The 19,424-nt window shown below is 51.7% G+C and overlaps 7 protein-coding genes across 7 annotated transcripts; 2 read left to right on the top strand and 5 right to left on the bottom strand.

The window, feature by feature from the left end:
* Window positions 1-58: 58 nt before the first annotated feature.
* On the bottom strand, window positions 59-1,021 carry POSPLADRAFT_1093427 (hypothetical protein; the record flags this gene model as incomplete). The annotated part of the gene is made up of 6 exons (XM_024483109.1): window positions 59-118; window positions 177-212; window positions 268-305; window positions 367-492; window positions 553-669; window positions 733-1,021. Coding segments are annotated over 6 exons (666 nt in total), but the record flags the coding sequence as incomplete, so codon positions are not given.
* Window positions 1,022-3,182: 2,161 nt separating this feature from the next.
* On the top strand, window positions 3,183-3,956 carry POSPLADRAFT_1056822 (hypothetical protein; the record flags this gene model as incomplete). Its single annotated transcript, XM_024480841.1, has 2 exons — window positions 3,183-3,842; window positions 3,897-3,956. The coding sequence occupies 2 exons, from the start codon at window positions 3,183-3,185 to the stop codon at window positions 3,954-3,956; spliced, it is 720 nt and encodes a 239-aa protein (XP_024339034.1).
* Window positions 3,957-4,899: 943 nt separating this feature from the next.
* On the bottom strand, window positions 4,900-7,488 carry POSPLADRAFT_1046611 (hypothetical protein; the record flags this gene model as incomplete). Its single annotated transcript, XM_024479081.1, has 15 exons — window positions 4,900-4,937; window positions 5,094-5,239; window positions 5,299-5,437; window positions 5,489-5,595; window positions 5,653-5,773; window positions 5,823-5,881; window positions 5,933-5,981; window positions 6,046-6,142; window positions 6,208-6,420; window positions 6,470-6,509; window positions 6,561-6,585; window positions 6,645-6,687; window positions 6,742-6,939; window positions 6,988-7,297; window positions 7,379-7,488. The coding sequence occupies 15 exons, from the start codon at window positions 7,486-7,488 to the stop codon at window positions 4,900-4,902; spliced, it is 1,695 nt and encodes a 564-aa protein (XP_024339033.1).
* A 646-nt stretch (window positions 7,489-8,134) lies between these two features.
* POSPLADRAFT_1142780 (hypothetical protein) lies at window positions 8,135-9,282 on the bottom strand (the record flags this gene model as incomplete). Its single annotated transcript, XM_024485470.1, has 4 exons — window positions 8,135-8,324; window positions 8,381-8,798; window positions 8,855-8,988; window positions 9,122-9,282. 4 exons carry the CDS (start codon window positions 9,280-9,282, stop codon window positions 8,135-8,137), a joined length of 903 nt encoding a protein of 300 aa, XP_024339032.1.
* Window positions 9,283-10,705: 1,423 nt separating this feature from the next.
* Window positions 10,706-13,001, top strand: POSPLADRAFT_1046609 (hypothetical protein; the record flags this gene model as incomplete). Its single annotated transcript, XM_024479080.1, has 8 exons — window positions 10,706-10,987; window positions 11,042-11,580; window positions 11,746-11,941; window positions 11,978-12,110; window positions 12,171-12,379; window positions 12,436-12,685; window positions 12,806-12,852; window positions 12,879-13,001. The coding sequence occupies 8 exons, from the start codon at window positions 10,706-10,708 to the stop codon at window positions 12,999-13,001; spliced, it is 1,779 nt and encodes a 592-aa protein (XP_024339031.1).
* A 322-nt stretch (window positions 13,002-13,323) lies between these two features.
* POSPLADRAFT_1056819 (hypothetical protein) lies at window positions 13,324-14,715 on the bottom strand (the record flags this gene model as incomplete). Its single annotated transcript, XM_024480840.1, has 6 exons — window positions 13,324-13,455; window positions 13,513-13,647; window positions 13,702-13,841; window positions 13,900-14,160; window positions 14,216-14,384; window positions 14,446-14,715. 6 exons carry the CDS (start codon window positions 14,713-14,715, stop codon window positions 13,324-13,326), a joined length of 1,107 nt encoding a protein of 368 aa, XP_024339030.1.
* Window positions 14,716-15,462: 747 nt separating this feature from the next.
* On the bottom strand, window positions 15,463-18,804 carry POSPLADRAFT_1046608 (hypothetical protein; the record flags this gene model as incomplete). The annotated part of the gene is made up of 7 exons (XM_024479079.1): window positions 15,463-15,608; window positions 15,673-15,800; window positions 15,875-16,046; window positions 16,520-17,021; window positions 17,075-17,286; window positions 17,346-18,420; window positions 18,475-18,804. 7 exons carry the CDS (start codon window positions 18,802-18,804, stop codon window positions 15,463-15,465), a joined length of 2,565 nt encoding a protein of 854 aa, XP_024339029.1.
* Between the last annotated feature and the right edge of the window lie 620 nt (window positions 18,805-19,424).

Below are 19,424 nucleotides of genomic sequence, written 5' to 3'. Positions count from 1 at the left end.
TATGGGCGTATCCTCCTGGAAAGCATGATTAACAGGCAAAACCTCAGTGGCCAGCGGCATCGATGTAGCGTGCCTCCGCCTCCTTGAAGTTGATGACTTTCCAGATCGCATTGAGGTACTATATAATGTATTCGCGTGGTCAGAATTTTCCTAGGGCAGTATCAACGGCTACTCACGTCGGGCTTCACGTTGTAGTATTGGAGGTAGAAGGCCTACGCAATCGAATATAATTAGTCCATTGTCAGATAAAACATATACACCACATACATGCTCCCAAATGTCGATACCGATGAGGGGAACGTGCGCTGGACACTCATGTATCAGCAATCTTGTGCCGGCCTCACACCAGCGACATGTGTTACTCACAGAGCAACGGATCCTGGTTAGCGGTTGTGACAACTTCGAGCTTCTTGGTTGTCGGGTTGTAACCAAGCCAGCCCCAGCCAGAGCCCTGGATAGCAGCGGTCGCTGCGTTCAGCTTTTTCTTGAGCGCTATAATGGTGACGTCATCGTCAACGAGTTCGGCGTACGGGCAACTGGGGATATACACACCGTCAAGACCGCCAAAGTCGGCCTGAATGGCATCCTTGAGGGGGCCAGCGGGAAGATCGCCGCCGCCCTGCGATGTAGGCGCGAGGTTCTTCCAGAAAAGGGAGTGGTTGATGTGTCCTGCAGCGACCCGCTGTCAGCGCACACATATCTCCGAATTTAGAGAGCGCGTGCGCTACACACCACCACCGTTGAATTTGAGCGCGGGCTGGAGGAGGATCTTCTCCTTGGGAGACTGCGCCTTCGCGTAGCTCTCCTCGGCCGCGTTAAGGCCGGTCACGTACGTCTGGTGGTGCTTCTGGTGGTGCAACTTCATGATCTGGCCAGAGATATGCGGCTCAAGCGCGTCGTAGGCATATGGGAGTTCGGGCAGCGTGTGCTGGAACCGGGCCTGCGAGGAAAGAGACAGCGCGGCGCGGGGGAGCGCGCGAGGTGCGCGGGCGACGGTGCGGGCGAAGCTGAGTACGGACATGGTATTGCTATTCGCGTTGGTGAGGGTGAGTATATGCGGGTGATAGTGGTATGGGTAGAAGGTTGGAGGACGGTGGGGACGACGAGGCCGCCGTTAAGAGCGATTCGGAGAGCAATCGGCTCTCCTCGCGCTGCGTCATGCAGAGATCACGTGAGCCTGCGTATGCTTTCCTCCAGAAACATACGAATATCCCAGAAAATGCGTTCATCTCACTGGGCTTTTCGTATCTCAAGCTTCGACGTTCTATCAGGCTTGCGTGGGTGAAAGCCTGGATGCGTATCCAATGAGGCGGCAGGGAGAGCTGTACTTTATTTTCAATTGCAAGGCGGTCGCATCGCCTGCAGCGACTCAGCTTCGCATCTCTCCAAGCATCGTCGTCATCACGAACGGCGTAGTGGTGCAAGGGTTGGAGAAATCGGTGCATGATGATAGCATGACGCGTCGGTGATGAGCGGGTATGCCAATGGTTTCTTTCCAGCTCAAATTGCGGAGGACGCGCTTTCCGTCGTGCAGGTATGTTACGGTTTTATACGGTCTCTGGCTGAAAGGGTTCATACATCAGTTGTACATCTTCTCGAAAGTGGGTATAAGGAAGTCACTGTGTATAACGCACTCAAAATTGACCCCAGTGAGCCTCGATTCAAGTTTGCTGCACCCGAATGCTACGCTCGTGATATGACGGGTAATGAAACTTTCTTTCAATGCCTTGCTACGAGATGGTTCTTCTCGTTTCTTTTTCTGATGTCTTTGATGCTGCGCGAGCGTTCTCTCCGTCGGGACGTCAACGACCCTGCAAAAACGCACCAAGCATAGTATCCCTGCGGATTATTACAGTTGGGGGATATATAAGGGTGAGATCATCCCATTCCAGACTGTGCGGTGTCTTGTCGTCTACCGCAGCACAGCATTGTAAACGACCAGTGCACGATATCGTCTCTTGCCGACACTGCATACGTCAGACAACGCGGGCATGGTATACTTCCGATGCTGTGGAATTTTTGCGACATGACATCTTTCCACGGCTCATTGACTACTCGCTAGAGTGTGCGACGCTACGCAATTTCGCAGGAATGGAAGACGCCGCGTGTCTCGGAGTTCACCTCGGACACCATCAGACAGATGAGCTTCCTCTGGCGACACACGATTCGTCACTGGTTGTGTATGACCTGCATCACCAAATGGCGTTGATATTGACTGGCAGGTTTTATCGTCGAGACTAGGCCGCGTATGCGTACTTTCGCGACTGAAGCTGACAGAACTCCCGCACAATGTTCTCCAGCACGGCAGCCGGTGTCGGCACGCCGACGATACGTGTAGACTGTCAGCCCTTCGCTCTGATGAATGCTCGCCGCACCATGTGTCCCACTTGAAATTGTTTTCAGCCCCGCTGCTGGTGACAGATCTTGACACTTACGTCCGCGAGGCGCTGCTTTGTATCTCACGGAGACATTCGGATTGAAAAGGGTTTACCTCAGTACTGCGTCCGGCAGGTCAGTCTGAAGAACAGGACCGCCCACGTCGGTTAAAACTCGTGCCCAGCCGGGACCTACTCCCGTCCGGGCTTCTCGAACCAGGAACAATTACAAATGCGGAACAAGGTGCACCGCGTCGGGGACTTTGAATGTCGTCTTCCCGGGGCGCGGGCGCTGCTTAGGCGAACACAGAACCTCGAATTTCCTTGATGCTTGTGGGGTTTGTCTGACAGCCTAACTTCGTCCGAACACGCAAGCAGCATGACACTAGGCTTGTTAGACAAGTGCCCCGACCTCCGCCACCGGTGACTGAGTACCGATGACCGGGTTTGTCCGCACGATGCGGAATGTGACGTCGGACGCTGCGTCCGCGCGGGGCAGACACCTTCCCTTCCGTGTGTGCAGCCACGCGGGCTGTGAGGTTTTTCCCTGAATTCAGCTGAACCTATGCGCCGCGTGAGCGATCGATGTGATAGCGTGCAATAATACCCCTATTGTTTGTGCCTTACTGGCACTTTACACAGTTCATTCCCCCTGTCACGAATTCGCAGGCCGCCGTCCTGCCACTGCACTTCCCGGGCAAGTATATAAGCACGCCTGGGGTTGCAGGAGACGACAGTGCTCGCCCTCGACTGCTCAGTAACACCTTTCAGCATCTACCTCACTTTTATATACCTCTGCTGCTCGCGATGGATAGCTACGGCAACGACAACGACAACTTCAGCGGAGGCAACGGTGGCTTTGGGAACAATCAGTCGGGGGGCAACGGTGGTGGCTACGGCGGCGGGAACAACGGGAACAGTGGCGGATTTGGCGGAGGGAATGGTGGTGGAAGGAACGGCGGAGGGAACAGCCAGTCTGGGGGCTACGGCGGCGGGAATGGCGGGAATGGCGGGAACGACAACTCGGGAAACTACGGCGGGGGCAATGGCGGCGGTTTCGGGGGAAACGACAACTCGGACAGCTACGGCGGGGGAAACAGCGGAGGCTTTGGCGGAAACGATACCTCGGGTGGCTACGGTGGAGGGAACAACAACAGTGGTGGATATGGCGGAGGGAACAGCAACAGTGGTGGATACGGCGGCAACGACAGCAACAGTGGCGGATACGGCAGCAACGACAACAACGGGGGTAACAGCGGAGGCAACTCGGGGAGCGGCGGCTTCGGCTCGTCGAATAACAGCAGCTCAGGCGGTAACAGCTTGCTGAGCCAGGGCCTGCAATTCGCAGAGTCGAAAATCGGCGGGAACAACTCCGGAAACAACTCAAGCAACAACAACAACTCGGGGTCCAACAGCATGGTGGGCGAAGGCGTCGAGTATGCCGCATCGAAAGCGGGATATAACCTAGTGGGTATCATTGTTCTGTCAGGAATGCTGTTTGCTGACGACCATCGCGCGCAGGACCAAAACGATGCAAACTCGATCGGAAGTGCTCTCGAGGGCGTTGCGCGAAGGTTCTGAAAGCCGCAAGTTTGCTCGTGGTAAGTGCTCGTCAGCCTCGCCCACCCTGACATCACGATATTCAACCCTACGTTCAGGTATCCCTCTTGATTCGCTTGGACACCGGATTGCTGCAATGAGCTAGACAGCGGAGGCGACGGGAGGTTATGGAAGACTGTATACATAAGTAATTTCGGATTTTGGCGCTCTTAATGAATTTTGTGTCGATATCCCGCAGATCGCGCGTGCGATCGTTGATCGCTTGGGTCTTATGCCGAGCCGAAGACTTGTAAGTCCCTATGTAAGCATATTTGCATCTGCTGCGCATCTTGCAGTGAGGCATCACTCTTCGGCCCTTATGGCACGAGATTCACAATCTCGCCGATCGTGCGGCTCGTGTATTGTGGATCCTCCCAAAGAGGCGAAACGGCGACTCAATTAGGGTAGGCGTTGATTCGGTCGCGGGGAATCTTGCTAAGAATCGTTTATGAGGTTAACTCGTCGACATAAGGCTGCAACTGCAGCGTAGCCCCCTTTCTAGCTTCCGAAACTTTATTCTCGCGTGCCTTGTCGGTAGTGAAATCCCTCACAGGAGCATTGATTATCCGAAGCCGTGAAATCGCAGGCATGGACGTCACGTCTTGGTATACTCGACAGGAAACTATATATTACATTATAATTGCAAGTGGATCCTCAAAGATATAGGGGAAAGCGACAATGCTTAGAATGATGTACATTATTGAGGCTCAAGAATAGCCTGAAATGATGTGTGCTTACTCACACAAACGTTGGGTGAGTGTTTTACAGTATGTCGTCAATCAATTTAGCTAAGTTTTCGAGCAATGGGAGACATCATCCCGTCACAGTAACAGACATCATAATCAAATGAACCTATGCCAATGTGTGCAGCACGGGTCACTCTTTTTGAATCCTTAGAGCACAGACTTCGACGAGAAAACCCCGTTCAAGCACCCACAAGACCCTCTTCAATTGCTTTGATCTCTGCATGGAGGATGTGAGAGTAGGACGCGGAGAAATGTTACTGAACGGACTCATCGCGAGACGAAGGCTGAGGTAGCGAGACCAGGGGAAATTGCCTGTATGTTATCATGAACTTATGGGCACGGGTGCAAGGATATCGTGCGATGCATGACATACCCAGGGCAAACCATAGACGCTCATGACCGGAGTCACGGTATATGGCACTAAGTTCGCCCTCAGAGTCGAGGCCCCATACAGGCTTGACTTTGGAAACCACATCTGGACCACAGATATCCTTGACTATCTCTCGGTTGTCTCCAAAGCTGAAGACAGGAAAAATGGATGGTTAGAGAGTAGACAAGTATCTCACGTACTCACGTACCCTGTGGCAAAGATGACTACATCGGCGGCGATCTCGGAGTCATCTGAGAAGCGAAGCCCGGTACGGGTGAAGGATGCAATAGATCCTCCGCTCTTGAGTTTGATTTTACCATCAGCAATGAGCCGCGACGCTCCAGTATCTGGGCGAGCCTATGAGGTTGCAGATCCATGCTATGGCGGGTTTGGCAAACCGATATAGTATCCTCCGCCACGACTCTGCCAGAGTGGAAAGATGCCAGCACCATCGTATCCCATGTTTGTCTTGAAGCCTACTCGCGCTAGACCGTCCAGGATAGACCTGATGCGATGGGTAATCAGAGCTCTTCCGATATCTAAAGTGACAGTGATAACATACTTATCGGTAGTGGCAGCAATCGTTGGCACAGCACGCTGAGACATTAGTCGCAGGAGCGCAAGAGGAGTCGAGAATGTGTAGTGATCGGCGATCTCTAATGGCACTCGATCGTTGTACAGCTCTGCAGAGGTTGTCCAGACCATGGGATCCCGAGTCACAGGGACACGTACCCTTCAGGCTGTCTCCAGAAGCTTGTTTCGAGATGACATACGTGGCTGATCGTTGGAACCTAGAGTGTGGTTAAGTTATAGGCCGGGAGAGCTTCTCCAAGGCGACATACATCGTAACATCAATGCCATGGTTATAGGAGTCATGGACAATGTCATGGGCTGTGAGCGAGTTGGTTAATGCAGGCGCCAATGCATGTGTCGCCAGGAAGAGATGAATGACTACCTGATGTGCAAGCCCCAACAACAACAACCTTCTTGTCTAGGAACTCCTCCGCTGACGTGTATTGAGTAGAGTGAATGACCTTCCCCACAAATTTGTCCTGTCACGGGACGTTCAGCTATTGTCCATTGTTGTTTTCAATAGGCTATTACCAACAATACGTACCCGACCAGGAATATCCGGAACATTTGGGTTTCCGGCGCCATAGCCAGTTGCGAAGACGACATGTCTGGCGCACAGCACTCTGACGGAATCGCGCCTCTGAACAGTGATAGCCCAGGTCTTGTCTTTCTCATTCCACTGAGCTGCTTTCACCGTTGACGACGTCCAAACATCAAGCTCGTTATGGTGAGCATAGCTCTCCAGGAAATCTCCCAGCTAGTAGCATTATCACAATGAAGCCAGCGAGGTCTGAGATATAGCGAACCTTTTGCGCAGGAGCATAAACGGGCCATGTGGATGGAAATCTGAGAGTCAATCTCAGGATACATCATACTCACGATTTGTAGAACACGCACAACATGTATGGCAAATGATCAAACCCTAAGTGATATGGATCATCATTCACATGAGATGAGGTGTATTTAAACTCAAGAACTCACAAACTGTGTCATGCAAAGACAGAGTTTTGTAGCGATGTCGCCACTTCGATAAACTATAAATAATTCTATCCCCTTAGGTGGAGATGGGTGAACTCACGTTGTCGCCTATTTTAGCATTTTTCTCAACAACCAGTGCGCGAACGCCAATGTACTTAAGACGAGCGGCGGTCTCTAGTCCACTGTGACCAGCACCGACGATCACGACGGCAGGTTTGCCGCCTTCCATATCCGTCTCTGCGCGCCGCTTTTCTGTCCAAGTACCCTGATACATGGTTGCATCACGGAGAGGACCGATCTGGTCAACGGTAAGTAGTGAGACATTCATGTTGAGACTGTGGGTCACCTTCTCTGGAAATTCTCTTAAAGAACCGAGACTTGTGAACATTGTCCAAGCCTTCCATACACCGCCGGTGTACACCAGGCGAGCAAGGCCGGACCCTATCCCGACAGCGTTCTCAAATGTGAATGCGAACTGAACAAAGGTCAAGTCGGGGTATGGCTTCTCGAGAGTGGGCTCCAACCATGGTTTGTCTGAAATCGTAAGATCACGCAAGCCCGAGTTAGCCAGATGTTTCTCGAGGTAGTCGTTAATGCGAGTAGCGCCTATAAGTGTACGGATATCCCAAGAGAGCGCAAGCAGGTCCCGCCAAAAGCTGTCGTCCAGGAACAAATCCTGAATTTGGGTACGCCGAGACTGCAGAGCGATACAAAAACCATCAAGCCAATCTCGTGACACCTGTACAGGCGAGGTACCCTCCGGGATCTGCACACCAAGGCAATCGGTGGTCGGCAGTTGGTGAGGGCCATCCCAAGATGATATGGGCTTTGCATCGCTGGTGGCCATGTCGTCGTTTTCAAGATCGTGCTGCCGTGAGATGAACTGTGAGGGTGTTCAGCGTAATATAGCTGAACTAATCTGAAGGAGGATGACAAGATGGCAGCATGGGATAAGTAGAAGCCATGAAACAGCGATAACATACATAGAATCGCACGACCGTCTCCGCATCCGTTGAAATACGTCTCGTAGGGCCCGAGCTTATTCTAAAAGAAGTTATCCTGTCAGAGGACGTATCATGGGGATGATCAAGTGCCACATCCTCGCGAGCTGCAATGACCTTCAGGCGGAAGACGGTTCTTTATGCCCACGCCCCGGGCCGGATATCCACGAGTACTGTGAAGGAATTCGATCGAACTGAATCATGACTATGAGTGCTAGAACGTGATCAACGTAATATCTTATCGCACGAATGTTCAAGACGTACGAGCCTGTACTTGAAATCCGTCATGGAAGACGACCGTTATCCGGAACATGTCGGGATCCCTTCTGGCTGTCTGCTCTCCTACCGCATACGTTGATACACACCCAGCAGAGCCATTGTCACGTGCCGAAAATTGCACATTGCAAGCAATGTGCTCTCATCTCACCATTTTAGAGGAGGATCGAATGAGACAACGTGACAGAAAGGATGAGATAGCGTGTATCAGAGTGATTATGTGATCTGCACACTCCAGACCAACATATGACCCTTCCTGGTCGTACCGGGGATATGCTGGTCGAAAGGCGCATCGAGCTTCGCCTGCACTTTGACTCTATTTTCCGCAAACTCAGCATCCTCGACTTCGGCAAAGACCCTCTTCCAGAGCAGGGGCCAGGACCTCTCAGAGTGCCCGTAGCGTATCCTACGAATGAATTGAGAACGTCAGTTGCCAGAAAATGTACAGCAGCCACGGCCTACCTTCCGAGATGATCATCTATCATTCCCTCACACTCCAGGCCTCTATGCCTGCCGAACACGATCGTGCCCGACTCTCGCTTCAACAGATAGGCAACCCGTAATGCAATCGCATATTGTGTCGTCTCATCAAACAGGTGGAAGAGTGCACCGGTATAGATGTGCGTCAGGGATCCAAGCAGTTGTGATAGCTGGTCGACTCGAATGAGCGGTGGCGCTTCATGGACACTGCGTAGTGTCCCATCGAAAGCACTGGGGACGGATAGATCAAAAATATCGGACGTGAAAAAACGAATCGGACAACTGTCCCGATCCCGGAAGAGTTTATGGCCAAGATCGATAAATTCCGGTCTCAGGTCGCAGCCTAAGACATTCGATGCCGGATAGCCATCTGAGACAAGCTTGCGCACATCGGTTCCCACTACCAATACGTAATTTACTTAAGGCCAACATCAAGCGCAGGTAATTGAGACGTACTGCAGCATCCTATGTCCAGAAATACAGCATTTCCTGCCTTCCCGGCTTCAAGCACCACTGGATATATCGGATTCGCCAACATCATCAAACTGACATGGTGGAATGCGCGAATGCACGGATACGGATACTTCTCGCTGTATAAGCGAATTGGTTATGAAGGTCGAGATCATTCTTAAACCTCGTAACGAAACAAGTGAACGTACTATGCTCTGAGAGGCAACAGTGTGTCAGCAGGGGGTCGACAGAGTGGGAGATGGCTACACGTACTCTTTCTGAATCTCCAAGGTTCTCCTCCTAAGTCCGCCGTCATCTTCAGATATCCGCAGCCGCAGGAATGCAAGCTCCGTGTCGGTAGGCGTAAAGAGAGATGGATCTAGAGGCGGTACCAGGGTCGCGTTCACTTCTCTTTCCCGCTGAATAAATGACATGAAATGTAATTCCAGGAGCTGTTGATTATGATGTATCAGTCTTCCTGGAGAGCGTCAGATGCGCGCTTAAACGTCGCGAGACGTCACACATTGAATGGCGTCTCACCGAGTCACGGCTTCCGTTGCGCCAAACTCTTGCAGTGCCAATGCTACCATTCGCTCAGCCAAAAGTTCATACTATCAATACCATGAGGGATACCTACCAGAACTACTTGCATGACTCATAAATTTACCTTCAAGCCCAGGCTATACCTGCATCTGTACGGAAAATTGACGTCGGCTCGATCAGCAAATGTGTGGTACCTTCTCATTGCACTTAGACTTTCAGGAAAGTGTTTTGAACTTGGGACTGTGGAGAAAACACGTTCCTACAGTTCTCTGTCTCGTGCTATGGAAGAGATTCACAAGGAGTCTACACGAGGAAGCTATTTCTAGCTCGTTCCACTCTGAACACGGACTGATCAACTTTGCAGTGAATCATGCTCTGCATCTAGCTAGCGCATAGACATTATGGGGTCCTTTACGCCCGTGCGCCCGAAATGTCATCCTGATGCTCTGCGTCAATACTTCAAACCTTTGCAGGCTTAGAACATTCAGACTTACTCCAGAGTTGCTGTCATGGAGCAGCGCAAAAGGAGGCAAATCACTCGTTTCGAAACAAGAACATTGCTACGACATGGTGGATCGTGACGTACAGGGCTAGAGCCTAGCGATACAATATGTACCCATCTACCTCGAGTTAAGCCGTTGACATCAACACTTATAGGTCCCGAACTCATGGATGTCACATCACCCTCCATCTGCTATTATTTGCCGTGGGATCGAGATTTTCTTCTGACCCGCAAAGCATCCGTCAGTAAATACCAGAGTCAATCGCTGATCGGCACCAAGCTCTTCTTCGATGCAGTACTCTCAGTAGATGGCGCTTTGAAAGTTCGTGATGTCAGGCATAGCGCCATGTGCGGCTCCAAGTCGGACTTGAATTGACCCGGAATTTACCTCGTCACGAGCGCCGCGTCCACCGGCCCAAACGAAATGTCACACTACGTGACATGGTGACATCCCTTTGTTCTCGTCGCGCGTCGAACTCAAGCTTCGCCATAGCGCAGAGGACGGTGATAAACTTGCGTACGACGTCTTAAACAGTCATATTGTTGAGAAACTCATGAAAAATACATAGATTCGACCCACCTTCCTCACCCTCCTCAAGCGAAAAGCCTGTCCATTCCATTTCGTGAGTCCGAGACTTGTATACGAGTTGGCGACGCACATTGGTTGACTGTGGCTGAAGCATTGTCTCGACCACGTTTTCGTTGTTTGAATATACTTTGTGGCCGTATAGCATTTCCATAAAAGGATGACGAACCCATCAATGTCGGACGCCTCTATCTCCATCGCCTCCAGGCAAGGCTCCAGCTCGAGCATGTCTCGCCGCGATGCTACCCCTTCCGTTAGGAAAGGCCTCGTTGACATCAGCAACCGCGCTCAAAAGAACGGAGGCAACCCCGACAATGTTAACGGCTGGCGCCACGAGATTCTCAACAAAGTCAACTCACTTGACAATATGAAAATCGAAGAGTTCAGCAATCAGTTTGCGCCCAGCAGCAAGCCTTATCGAAATTGGACTGCGGCCACGAAAAATGTTTTTTCGCCACTCAAGAACGAGGAAGTGTTGAAAAACGAGATGCACATGTATAAACATCTAGTGAGTGGCCTCCTTAAACGTCTCTCCGGGATCTTGTCGCTGATCTTTTTCCAGGTAACTGGATTGAACCAGCTCTGCAAGGGCATGTCGCGAGATCGTCAACTGCTCTTTGTCAATACGCACAAGACCGACTTTCCCCCACCATTGTCGCAGGATACACCTGCCCACGGGGATCTGAAGCCGGACCTCGCGGCGCTCAAGCCTGGTGTGAAGACTGATAAGGCGTTCCAGGATGACAAGGAGAAATGGAAGCATGTCTCCTTGATTGTTGAAGCCAAGGGTTCCAAGCGTGGCGACCCGATGACAAGCACGAGCCAGAGAGCTCAACAAGATCGTTTACAACTGAGCAAAGTAGCGGGCATGCTCATGTTAGAGCAAGGTACCCTCTGCTGCTTTGTCCTTGGCATCTATGGATCGAAGGCTCGCATCTACCGATACGACCACGCATCTGCTATTGCGTCGACTGTGTTCGACTATCGTAAAGATCCGGGGTTTATGAGGAGATTCCTCTGGAATTTCGTGAATCCTAAGTCCGGGTTGGAGACGCTTGGTCAAGACGACTTGTCTTCGAAGCCGACCAAGAGAGACATGGAGTGGGCGCAGAGAGTGTCTAAGGAGAACTGGACCACCGCCGATGAACACCACAATCGCTGGATCGCTGTACCTCCCGTGTCTAAGAAGGAAAAGGGACAACAGTACCTGTTACTCCGAATACGCTCGATAAATCCGCGGATGTTTTCGCGAAACACCATCGTTAGGGAGGCTCTGAGACGAGGTGACACATCAGGCAAAAGATATATCATCAAGGAGTCCTGGCGACAAGTCATCCGCCCTCTTGAAATGGTCTTCTACCAAAGGATCAAGGAGTATTGTGATCGCACAAATACCCAGATGTTTGGAGTGGCCTATCTTGTGTCTGGTACTGATCTGGGAGCTCGAGAGCATCAGCTGAAAGTACGCAATCATTTTCATCAAACTGTATCATCCAAGCATCGAAACAGCGAGCGTCCTGAGCAAGGTGAGCGAAGCCACATACGCCTTGTCTTGCGCACTGTCGGTCGGCCGCTGGGCACCTTCCGCTATTCAAGACAACTCGTCCTCGCGTTACGCGACGCAATCCTGGGTACGTACGTTAGAGCTGTCATGTTGTTCGGGATTGTTGAAATTGTCGTGATCTCCTCAGGGCACCAGCTCGCGTACAAGGCGGGCGTGTTGCACCGTGACGTTAGCGCTGGAAATGTCATGATTGTTGAAGGTCAACCATTCTCGGGGTTCATCGATGACTTCGATTATAGTAGTCTTATCGATAGTTCTGCGGACGGCGGGTCGCCTTTAACAGATGAGGAGCTAGAATCTCTTGGCTCACGGGAGGCAGAGCTACGCGAAAGAACAGTGCGTTCCTATATACGACGAAGAGTTAATCTAGAGCTTATAGTCACTTGCCACAGGGAACGTTCGCTTTCCTGTCTGAGGCATTACTCAATATCTCAGCAAAATCTGTGATACATGCTGTCCACCATGACTTGGAGTCGTTCTACTGGCTGTTGATATGGGTCGTTCTGCGACATACGCAGCACACACATAATGCGGGAGAAACAGCCTTCTTCGAGGTCTTTCCCGGCGACAACGAGGCACTGGCGAAAAACGCGAAACACAGCTTCAGGACCCGCGAGGAACCCCTAGCAGTCAAAGATAATCGTCCTTTTTCCCACCTTCTATCAAGATTATGGCTCCTCGTATTCAAAACCGTAAAGTCGCCTCTCAATCCATTACCAACACTCCTCACATATCATGATGTGCTGCACGCCTTAAATGAAGCGCTCGACATGGATGATTGGCCCGAGAATGATGCCGCCATTCCTTTCGTACCCCTGCCATCCACTCCGGACAGTCCAAAAACACGAAGAGGGAGAGTCTAGGCGACGCAGATGCAGCGGGACCATCGAAGAAGATCAAGGCGGAACCCAAGGATACCGAAAGCGAAATCGATGGGGACGAATTTGAAAGTTTGTGATTTTTGTTGCACTGTTGCACTATTGCGCCTCGTCAATTTCATCTACGTGATGTATCCTTAGCGCTTCCGTCTGTATCAATCTCGTTTAAACTGTTGTACTCTTAGTTGTTGTAATACATAGACGACTTATTGCTCATTTTGAGAGTCAACAGCCAGGTATTTCATTTGTGCTCATAAGACTCGTTTGTACAGTGTCATTGGTCTAATAAACAGTGTCGTTGGTCTAATGAACAGTATGGTTCCCTTCTAGTTTTCTTGGCTTACACTCCTATGGTATGATACATCTGACTTGTGATTCTGTACATAGAGGCGCTACCAAAGCCTACAGTCTAGCAGCTGCGTCGTCGACGAAAGGATAGTCTGTGTACCCCTTAGATCCTCCGGGAGCATAGTACGAGTCACGATCACCCTTGATAATGGGTAGGTTCTTTGCGAGCCGTAATGGAAGGTCGGGCTGCCAAACACCATGTGAGCATCTCCTCGCGGCAGCATCGGAGCCCAGGCTACTCACGTTGGAAATGAACAGCCGTCCGAAAGCGACCAGTTCGCCGGTCTTCTCCGCCGCCTCAAACGCGGTGTCGCGCGTGTAGCCGCCAGCACTGATGAACGGACGAGGAGCCCAGATCTCGCGCAGGAAGTCGTTCGACTTGCATGGAAGGGGTTAGACGCCACTTGGGACGCGGGCCGAGATTGGGCGCACCTCGTTCTCGAGAACCTCGCGATCCACGTTGCCATTTACACGCGCCTCAGTGACGTGGATATACGCAAAGGAGGGATGCGCCTCGGCGATGCGAGAGACGAGGTAGGCGAATGTCGGCTTGGGGTCATCCATGCGCATGCCTGGCAGTGACCGTTTCAGCAGGGAACAGGGAAAAACTGGGCCACTCAATGTACTCACTTTGGAATGTGCCCCAGGGACTCAGACGGATGCCCACCTTCTCTGGGCCGATCGCCTTCACCACGGAGTCAATGACATCGAGCGCAAAGCGGGACCGGTTCTCGATAGAGCCGCCGTACTCGTCAGTGCGCTTGTTGGATACATCCTGGAGGAACTGGTCAATGAGGTACCCGTTCGCACCGTGCAGCTCGACCCCATCGAAGCCCGCGCGGACGGAGTTGATCGCGGCGGTGGTATACAGCTGGATATATTCCTTGATCTCTGAAGGGTCGATCTGAGTAAAGGTGGGCTGTCGATGGAATCACAGGAAGCTAACCTGGGATGGTGAGAGAGCGAGGTTTCGGGTGCTGGTCGTCCATAGCAATGTCAGAGGCCGATTGTAAGTCAAAGCCGTCTTTTTTTAGTACAGAGGGAGCTGCAGTCCTGCCGAGGGCCCAGAGCTGGCAGAAGATGCGTGAACCTTTAGCGTGAACAGCATCTGTAACCTATCACAACAAATCTAGGGTATCAGCACGAGCGGACAGACTCCCGGTGCGAGGAACATACGCGCTTCCAACCCGCAACTTGTTCATCGTTCCAGATACCAGGAACATTATCGTATCCTCCTGCCTTGGCGGCAATGAAGGTGGCCTCTGTAATTAGCAGCGTACCGGGCACCGATGCACGTTGCGCATAGTATTCGACCGCTAGATCGCCATGTACATGTGCCTTGTCCGCACGAAATCGGGTAAGGGGGGCTAATACGACGCGGTGAGACAGAATGGACGTCCCGACTTTGGTGGGCTGGAAGAGCTTCGGCACGACTACAGAGGACATGGGAGCAGAGTGCAGAGTGTAGTCCGGAAGAGACAAGATGCTTGTACTTCAAGGTTTTGCGATTGACAGTTCGATCGGGTTGGCATGGCTGTATATATACTCCAGGGATTGCTAAACCTTCTGTTCTTATCAAATCTCCCGCTGAGTAAGGCGCAATAGCATATGTTTACCAGTGTGGCTACGCCGCGTTAGTAAGTGTCCGGATGAAGTTCTCTGCCCGAGGCCGACAAGACGAATGAACAGGAAGGTTTATGGACTCGAACAACTGTAACTGCAAGCCTGAGAGACGTGCGCGTGTTGTCACAGGTTGAACGACGCACGTGACGCGCAGCGGGCCCGAGACCGTAGGCGAGGTTGCGGCTATCCTGTCTACCGAATCCAGGTTCTAAGTGTAAAGAAAGCCAGATCATCAGCAGTGCAGCTGGCATGGTGGTCATTGCCACCGATTCTCTTCATCCTATAAATCTTGTGTTACAGAGGACCCGGGGTGCGCCCAGTAGGTGACGCTTAAGACGGAGGTTGCGTATCCGATGACATGGACCCTGCCGAGGTCGCACCTCTTTTTCGCACAAGTGTCACCATGTTCAGTACAAAACGAAGATGTACTCATCAAGCTATTACGGTCACTGATCCTGCCGGACGCCTCGCGCAACGTGTCCGCCATACCGCCAAATCACGTCGCAATCCAAAGCATTGGGTACGTCCATGTATCCTCCTTCTTGTCATCGTTACAGTGGTTTCGTCCGCCTAGGCATCCAGCTCGCCAATGCCATGGGCTACCGCTTCATCGCCCTCTCTTCTTCGGCCGCGAAGGAGGAGCTCTCGAAGAAGTTCGTCACCGAGGTGTACATTGACGGCTCCAAAGTCGACCAGGCGGACGCCTTGCAGAGAGGCTAAGCTCATCACACGCATCGCGCCGAACCCGGACGTTGTTCGCACACTGCACCCTGGGCTCACCTTCGGCGGCGAGCTGTTCATCGTTGTGCTCACAGGCGATGCGCCGATCAACCTCGACGCGCTCGTCACGAAGTGGCTGTCGATCCGTGGCGTTGCGCCGGACAGCGAGGACTAAGGCCGCGTCCGGTCTGTGAAGGTACACAGCATCAGGACGATGGTGCAGAAGTTCCCACTCGAAAAGGCTGCGGAGGCGTACAACTACCCCGGCTCGGTGCGCTTCCGTGCCGTCATCATATTGTCGTGGAATTGGTCTCGAATATGTGTCGCAAACTGTCTCGGTACCCAGTTTTCATTCGCGCAGCACTTTGATCGAGTGATGATGAGATATTTAGCACCTTTATATAACGTCCCAGATTTTAGCAGTTGATGTGTGCCTATAAATATTATATTCACACTCGATTTCGATCTAGGCAAATACAATTTGAGGATGTTGTTCACTCGAGTTGGAGATTGTAGCCTCGGGGCTCGGTGCTGCTCTGCATGGCCCATCTTCAAGCTGGACAGCGGAATTGTGGCTAGAACATAGCTTAAATGGACAATCGTAGGATTTCATTTCCTTTGGCTCACATATGCATTACATATCCGGTGGCTGAACAGTACATGGGCGGTCGTGTGCGTATTAGTACTACCAGTACACGATATGATGCTGATGGGAATACAGATACAAATCGAAGCAGGTGAGAATCTAAGGAAACATGAACAGAATACATCGAGAGCGTGCAAGATCAAAAATAAGGACCACAATACAATAGACAGCATCACAGATCTTCGATATCGTCATTTTCTTCGTTGTCAAATCTGCGCGCCGTCTTGGTCTTCTTCGATACCGGTACTTCTTCTGAACTACCAGAAACAGTGGCTCTTCCCCTCTTCGTGGTAGTTTTTCGACGCGACTGCTTTGGGCTATTGGGGCTGGATTGAGGAGGCTTGAAAGGGATAGCGGTATCATTTTCCGGCCATCCATCCATGTCAAGCGCTTCTTTGAATGCACGCAGCATCTCCGCGTGCGTGAGACGGGAAGGCCGTGGGTTGATGGCGGACTTGACCGTTTGTGTCATAAGATGCCACAGCGTCGACAGTAGATGCGACAGGGGTTTGTTACCCTTGACCTCTATCGGACGATCGCTCACAATGAAGTCCTTCTTTGCGTGCGCTGCGCTTGCCTCATCGCCGCTACGGAAGACCTCATGGCATGCACCATTGACCTTGAAGTGTGTGTGCTCTGTATGTCTTAGGACGATCCAGATGAGAAGCCAATAGAAGGACTCCATGTCATGGTGCACGCTGTGAGTGACGGATTGGCCTGGTGCGAGGTTCAGGAGCTCAAGAGCGAGGAAGGCAAATGTTCCCTGTGTCACCCAATTGAGCATTATGTCGACATGTTGGCACACAAAATACACACCGTTCTTTCACGAAGTTCTGCATCTCTTGAGGAAAGTACAGCAAGTTCATCTGAGGTCAGAGGTGTCCCGCCGTCCGCAGAACTATCGATCAAGCTGCTGTAATCGAAATCAGTGATGAACCCTTTGAATCGTTTGCTTTCCTCGGTGATCATCACATTTCCAGGGCTGACATCTCGATGCAGGATGCCCGCCATGTACGCCAGCTGATGTCCTGAAATCATTGTAACTTCAGCGATTGCACACAAATCACGTTGACACCGGTCTACATACCTAGAATTGCGTCGTGGATTGCGAAGATAAATTGCCATGTACGAAGGAAGGTTTTCAACTGGCGACCAACAGTGCCCAAAACCAGACGCATGTGGCTGCGTTCGCCCAACTCCGGATGGGCGCTTTCTCGATGCTCCGAAGATACAGTCCGATGGAAGTACTTACTACGATCTTTCCCAGCTGCTACTTCTCGAGCCCCAAGGTCAGCACCGCAGACAAGGTCTCCAATCCCAAACAGGGGTGTCTTGGTACGCTCGCAGTACTCCTTGATGCGTTTGTAGAAGACCGTTTCATCCGAGCGCACGACTTGCCGCCATGATTCCTTGATGATGTACCTTTTACCCGATATATCTCCTCGTTTCAGAGCTTCGCGGACTATGGTAGCACGAGAGAACATCCGGTAGTTCATGGAGAGTACCCGGAGCAAGAGATAATCTTCGTCCCTTCCATTTCTGGTCGAGGACGGTACAGTGACCCAGCGATTGTGGTCGATATCGGAAGGGGTGCAATTGTCCCCAGATACATCCCGCGCCCAGAGCATATCTCTCCCTGTCGGCTTCGAGGACAAGTCGTCTTGACCCAGTGTCTCCAGCCCAGACGCTGGATTTGCGAAGTTCCAGAGGAACCTACGAATGTAGTCGGGATACTCACGGTAGTCGAATGCTTCTGACGCAATAGCTGATGCGTGGTCGTATCGATAGATGTGAGCCTTCTTTCCATAGATGCCAAGGACAAAACAGCAGAGAGAAGCTTGCTCTAGCATTAGCCGGCATGCCACCTTGCTCATTTGCATCAGGGTCTTCTGAGCCTCCTCACTTTCACTCATCACCGGGTCGACATGCCTGCAGTTCTTGACCTCGACAATCAAGGATACATGCTTCCACTTGTTGTTGTCGGTATTAAACGCATTTGCGTTCTTCACGCCGGGCTTGAGCGCGGCAATGTCAGGCGATATCTTCCCGTGGCTGGGTGTCCAGTCTGGAAAAGGCGAGCCAAACATAACACCATGTGCTTCGACAAAGAGTAGGTGACTACCTCGTGGCATGCCCTTGCAGAGCTGGTTCAGTCCAGTGACCTGGAGAGGTATCAGCCACAGGATGCAAGAGAGCGTCAATGTTGTGATACTGACGAGATGTGGGTACATGTGGAACTCGTTCCTCAACAGATTTTCGGTCCATAGCGGCGCGAAAGGGTCGTCTATCGCTGTTTTCCGCGCGCGATAAGGCTTGCCCCCGGGGACGTACTTGTCGATGAATTTAAGGACCGGGGTGTCCTCGACCATGTTGACTTTATTGAGAATCTCGTGACGCCAGCCATTATAATTGTCGGGGTCATCTCTTTTATTCTGTTTGCCGTTGGTAATGTTGACGAGGCTCTTGCGCGATTTAGGAGTGGCATCGAGGCGAGACATGCTCGAGCTCGAGGCCCAACCCGAGAAGGTGATGGAGGCATCGGACATTGATGGGTTCGTCATGCTTTATATGGCACAGTTGCGTCGGCCACAGGAGGAACGTGATCAAAACAACACTACGACCACAGTCAGACACTTAGCGTCCACCGTCAAGGACAACACGAAGTTCGAACTCACGGAGTGCGGAATGGGCAGATCTTTTCTGTGGGGGACGGCTATGCACGATTCGTGGGTATATATCTGAATATTCTATGATGGGTATGAATGCCACCTCAGTCAAAGCGGGGCAGCGTTTGGTGTGGCGTCGAGTACGCCTGCACAGAACAGAACAAAGAGGCGTAACGGCGTCACTTGATGTGACGTATTGCGTGATGTGACACGTCCATCGGACGGAGCGACTGATCATCACACGCTCCCTTGTCAGAAACTGAAGAACATACTTCATCATCATACTGCGCTGACACACAGACGGCCGCACAGCACATCTCACATGCAGAAACTTCAGTGTAGCAGACACAGGGTTGGCATGTTTATGAGTTCAGAGACGAGTGTGAGGCTGGAAGAGACACATAAATCGATTGAGCATATGCTGTACAAACAATGAATATAAGCGATATGCACTTCATTACTGTGATCCAACCACCTTGCGGTTGTTCAAACCCCCCCCC

Source organism: Postia placenta (genome assembly GCF_002117355.1).
Source record: "Postia placenta MAD-698-R-SB12 unplaced genomic scaffold POSPLAscaffold_7, whole genome shotgun sequence".
NCBI lineage: Eukaryota > Fungi > Basidiomycota > Agaricomycetes > Polyporales > Adustoporiaceae > Rhodonia > Rhodonia placenta.
Note: the sequence above shows the minus strand (reverse complement) of the source record. Positions and strands in the feature narration are given on the sequence as shown.